At 29.8% G+C, this 5,462-nt stretch overlaps 1 protein-coding gene across 2 annotated transcripts; it reads right to left on the minus strand.

Moving 5' to 3' along the window:
- LOC110600428 (transcription factor ILI6) lies at positions 1 to 1,432 on the minus strand. 2 transcript variants are annotated; one of them, XM_021737289.2, is made up of 3 exons: positions 929 to 1,432; positions 588 to 647; positions 1 to 343 (listed from the first exon to the last, which is right to left on the minus strand). In XM_021737289.2, exons 1-3 carry the CDS (start codon positions 1,052 to 1,054, stop codon positions 194 to 196), a joined length of 336 nt encoding a protein of 111 aa, XP_021592981.1. In that variant the 5' UTR covers positions 1,055 to 1,432; the 3' UTR covers positions 1 to 193. The 2 variants fall into 2 exon arrangements, with proteins under 2 accessions (XP_021592981.1, XP_021592982.1); XM_021737290.2 differs by lacking the exon at positions 588 to 647 and having other exon boundaries at positions 929 to 1,413.
- Between the last annotated feature and the right edge of the window lie 4,030 nt (positions 1,433 to 5,462).

Below are 5,462 nucleotides of genomic sequence, written 5' to 3' on the forward strand. Positions count from 1 at the left end.
ATGTCAGTAAAATGGGAAGGCCCTTTTTATTCTATTTCTCAGACTGATCATAAAGCTTGCAAAAACGATTTTCTAATCATTAAACAAGCACTACATGTTGATGATCAGTAGGTACTATAGCTAGTGATGATGATAAAACCCTAGAAAGAAAGACAAGTACAAAGGAAATAAATCAAAACTAGCAATCTTAGCTCTATTGCATAAGTAAATTCCTAATTATGGCAGCCTGGGCAGTGTCTGTAGTGGCCAATAACTCAGAGAGCCGCTCGCTAAGATCATCAACCTCTCTGTGCAAGCTTCTGATATAGTTGCACGTCTCTTGCAACACCTTCGCAGCTGAAACCTGTAATTGAACAATCAATTAATATATTTTTTCTCTATATTAGTAAAGCTTCTCCCATCAGAATAATTAATTCCTTTTCTTTTTGGTTGAAGCCTCTTGGAAATGAATCAAGTCAAATGAATTAAATATAAATTATAGAGTACACTTCCAAATGCAAAAAATAAAATTATGCTTAATTTTTTTTATGAAAGAGAAGAAGAAGAAGAAGAAAGGAAAGAAACTTCAGCATAACAAAATATTGCACCTCCAGCTTTCTGTATAGCTTACTTTTCCATTTCTTAGTCCTGGGATTCCTGTTTTGGTTCTTTTAGATGGATAAAAGAGAGAGAGAAAGAAATATAAAGAAATTAAGCAAACTCCATGAGTAAATATCAACTTTCTTTTTCCTAATGGAAGGAATCATTCTATTGAGAACTGCCAAAAGCAAGCATGAATCATTTAGAGTTCCAAAATCTTTGATTTGTAAACTTGAGAGATACCTAAATTAATAAAGGCTACATAAAAAAGAGAGTTTAAGTCAGGCTAAATAAAAAGGAGAAACCGACCTAAAAGGAAGAAGAGTAGTAACAAGTACAAAAGCTATACCTTGTCCGAAAGCCTATTCCCAATCTCAGGAAGAAGCTGTTGCAACTTAGTAACTAGATCAAGGATCTGATCGTCTGTGATTCTTGAACTCCCTGATGGTCTTGATCTCGCCCTTCGGCTGGACATCTTCTTATTATCTTTCAAAAAATATTTCTATATGTCAAAATCTATATAAGCTGTTAGAAGAAACCCGGAAGGACGGAGAAGGTGGTGGGTAATTAGAATAAGTAAAAAAGGAGGTGAAAGATAGAGAAAGAAAGTGAAGTGAAGAAGAGACAAGTGATGATGGGTTGGTTTAAAGATTGAAGAAGAAGAAGAAGAAGAAGAGATAGGTAGTGGAAAGAAGAGTTGCATGGGAGAAAGAGGTGGGCAAAGGGTGTATTTAAATAGGGTTTGTGGAGAGACAATGTGTGTGTGTGAGAGAGATTTCTAGAGATACGCCATACTGTCTGTGTTTCCAAGCAGAGTAGTTTTGATCTCAGGCGACTCTCTCTTTCTTTCTCAAAGAGAGAGAAGATGTGCTTGGTTTTGAGCTAGCAAGTGTGTGTCACAGTGTCAGTCCTCTACACGCAATACCATGGTGTTTTTTTTTGCTACAATCACCGAATTTTCTTATTAAGTGAATTAAGATTAAATTATATTCATATCAAATGGACCGACTGAGTTTATTTTTAATTACCTCCATTCACAATACTCTACTTCCCATTGCTTTAACTCTATTTCTCTTGATGTAAACAATAATTAAAATAATGATTATTTTCTGTTAATGTGATTTTTTTATATAATATTATAAATATCACTATAAGATTTGAATTTGATACTTATTACTAAGAAGTATCACAGTTAACAAAACAAAAAATGCGAAATTAAATTGATAAATACATAAAATTACATATAGATAAATTCCTCAAGATATGTATTTAAAAAAAAAGAGAATATTTTTAATTGTGTCTTGATGATTAATAAATTAAGAAGTTTAACTCTTTAAAAATGTTCGGCTAAATCAAGAAATTTAATCAAAAAATAATAAATTAAAAATTCTTAATTTTATATTTAAATAAAAAATAAAAAAATTTGGGCTAAATATTCAAATTTATAGTTTTTTTTAATAATTTAAATTTATAGTTAAATTAAGTTGAGAGTGAAACTCATCAACTAAGTTAAAGAAAAATCAAAATGAACTGTAAAATTAATGATTTAGCTAAATAATTTCTCATGCAGGCAAGCTAAATCGAAGAAGGGCTTAGCAGTTGACTGGTCAAAAGGGTGAAAGCAGAAAACAACACACCATGTTCTTGTCCGAAGCAGATGCACACCACCGCACGTGCCCAAGCGTTAACCGACCCGGTTCCACGGTATAGATCCATTTTTTCTAATCAAAAAAGCATTGCTCAATAAAATATTGTGCAACACTTTCCTCTTTGTTACCTCTAATTTACTATATTAAGCTTCTAGTGATGTCACTGACGGTTAAAGTAGTGAAATCCAATAGAATTCCTTCACATAAATATAATAAAAATATAAAAAAATATACACAAATAATTATTTATCACTCAGCATTTTTTAAATTTAAATTTCATAAAAATACAATTTTTTTAATATTTAATTTTATAAAATTTAACTATTTAATTTCTGCGTTCCCTATATCTACCTAGCTATATATCTCTCCCTAGTAATAAAAACAAAATTGAAGAATGTAACATCACATATATATATTGAATAGGCTTGAGAGGTAGAACAGGACATATACCATTAAATAGCCGATCAAGTTTTGGTAAATAAAATGAGATAGCCCAATGCAACAGGATATGCAGTGGCATCGAATTCAGTGGAAGACTTGAGGCTTCAATGAATTTTATATGCCTTTGGCTAAAAATTAGAAAAAAAAAAAAACACTAGAGCCCTCGCACAGAAAATTGGAGGAGAAAGGACAACCACCACTTCTTTATTTATTTATTTTTTTTTATGGTTTGCAATTGCATGCATGTGCTGTCTTATAATTACACGATTTCTATATTTCCACCACACTAAGATTCCTGTTTATAGATGTATTCATTATTTTTTTGAGGAAACAAACACTGTTACTGAATTTTATTTTGCATGCATTGTGAAGTAGCTAGAGAAAAACTTTCAATAATTTATTTCCCTGCAAATTGTATATATAAACATTTATACATGGCTGTAATCCGCTGCCGCAAAGCAAGATGATAAGTTGCAAAATCCCAAAATCTGGAGCTTTGAAATTGCCGTGACCCAAATAATTAATTATTATTTATCTCATTTTCACCGATTCATGCTTCTTCCATTAGCCAGCTATCCCATTCGTGGATAAAGAAAAAACATGATTTTTAATTTAATCCTATAGCTTAAATGCAAGATTGATCTAATATGAATTTGTTGGGAGAGCATAAACATGATTTTTAATTCCCGTGAGCACGTGCACTCTTAATTTAGCTTCTGCCGCATCCAATTGTTGAAAACAGAGAACAGAAAACAGATCTATATGCAATAATTTTTGGATCGAATCCTCCACTGTGGGTGCTTTTAAAAACTTTAAAAATGCTATAACGACATGGTCAAATAAACATTATTGTTATTATTTTCATGCATAACGTATTTTTTGTTTTATTTTTTTTTTAATTAATATCAAGAAGATAAATTATACTTCAGGTGGATCTATTGTTAATTTCCACCACCTTTCCTTGGCAGCTAGCTTAAGTAGGTATTATTAAGGACACCGTTTTTCATATATTGGGGTGCGATTATCATAAAGATGTCTTTTGATTCATTAGATGCACTGACCACTTAGCCATGCAAGACTCTTAATCTTGATTCATTACATGCATTATAATGATTATTTTAAAAAATAAAAATTAATTAAATATCATCTTGGATTGAGAGCTACACCTATTGAAGCACAAGAAATACTCAACTACCAAAATCTTGATAACTGTATGCATAGAAAATCGTATGGGGTTTCGCAGAATCAAGAATAAGAAGACATAGAGTTCTTCTTTTGAGTTAAATTCTTGAAAGTATCAATCTATGGAAGCAATTCATTCAAAAGCTTCTTCATGTGTACGTCTGCATGATGCAGGGGCAAGATTCAGGATTGATTGATGCTCAGAGGTTTTATATAAAAATATATACATATATCATGTGGCAAAATTTTAATCAAAGATGATCAGCGTGCATCTCGGAGCACATGAGCTTGGATCCAATGGACAGCGAGGACTGTGCTCAATGTCACGAGGAACCCTTGTTTGTTTTAAGTTTCTTTGAAATCCAGTGGGCAAGAAGATGAGAATATATATTTTCTTTTTGACAGTCCAAGAAAGATATAATTTGATCTTCTTAGCATATGCTTTTGTACTATTTTTCTTATATTATAATAATCTTATATGTTTCCATAGTATTAATTTGTTTAATATTCAATATTTATTTTATTTATTTATAAATTTCCTTCGCATTTTCTTTTAAGTCGGTGAAAATAAAATATCATTATTAGAAAAATATTGAATTTAAATATTATTTTAATCGTTGAAAATAATCGAATAGTACGGACTAACTTATAATTAATAGTTATGTAATAAAGTAATATCTTATTAATATTTCTTTGTTTTGTCAAAAGAAATATTTTTCAAGAAGTGAAATTTTTTTTAGCATTTAGAGTATTTAAAAAATTAATAAATAAAAATATCTTATTGATAAAAAAAATAAAATCATTTATAAGGAAAATAACTCTTCTCAAAAGTGAATTATTTTTAAAACTTTTAAAAATCTTTCTAATTAATACAATTCCACTTTTTACATATAAATCATATCAATATTGTTTATTCTTTAACCATGTAATCAAACAACGTAACATGAATTATTTTGTTAAAATATAATTTTAAAAGTAATTTTAATATTAATTAAGATTATTGAAAATTGGACAACTTTTTTAATAGCACATATTAATTATAAGCACGTTTAATAATTTTTCTTTTATGAGAGCTCAGCTAAGCTGCACATTGATTAATTATTTGTTTGGCAGCTGATGAGAAAGGAAGTAGGAAAGCAAAGACTCGAAAAAACAGTGCACGTGCTGGACATACAAACAGCATTTATCTTCTCTTCCTTCCATTGATGGAGCCAAAGAGATACATGTTAACTAAATTTTATTATGAAAAATATGAAGTTGAATCATTCTTTCGATCCATCTGTTAATATTTGATACAGTATATGTTTCTATTCTTGAGCTAAAATTATTGTTTCTATGTCAGTAATAAAGAAACAAATCAACACCTTTTTCATGTTACAAAAAAATCATACTATCCGTTTGAAGTAATAGGACGGAATCATATGTTATTCAAGTCATAGCTATGAATAGTAATTTCATGCACAATAGTTTAGAGAGAGATAAAATGTAAGGAGTCGAGTTTAGATCTAAATACTATTGTCACTTAATCCATACAAATTGTAACAAGTTGATAGTTCTGAAGTATTAAGTAATCTAAATATTATTTAGATTAGGAATAGGAGTTAGAGCGAG

Source organism: Manihot esculenta, chromosome 14 (assembly GCF_001659605.2).
Source record: "Manihot esculenta cultivar AM560-2 chromosome 14, M.esculenta_v8, whole genome shotgun sequence".
Taxonomy (NCBI): Eukaryota; Viridiplantae; Streptophyta; class Magnoliopsida; order Malpighiales; family Euphorbiaceae; genus Manihot; species Manihot esculenta.

Excerpts from the sequence above, each read along its gene's own strand:
- LOC110600428 (XM_021737289.2), bottom strand. The coding sequence starts at position 1,054 with ATGTCCAGCCGAAGGGCGAGATCAAGACCATCAGGGAGTTCAAGAATC. Across the intron at positions 648-928 it reads GGAATAGGCTTTCGGACAAG|AACCAAAACAGGAATCCCAG; the intron begins GTATAGCTTTTG and ends TCCATCTAAAAG. Across the intron at positions 344-587 it reads AGCTATACAGAAAGCTGGAG|GTTTCAGCTGCGAAGGTGTT; the intron begins GTGCAATATTTT and ends GTTCAATTACAG.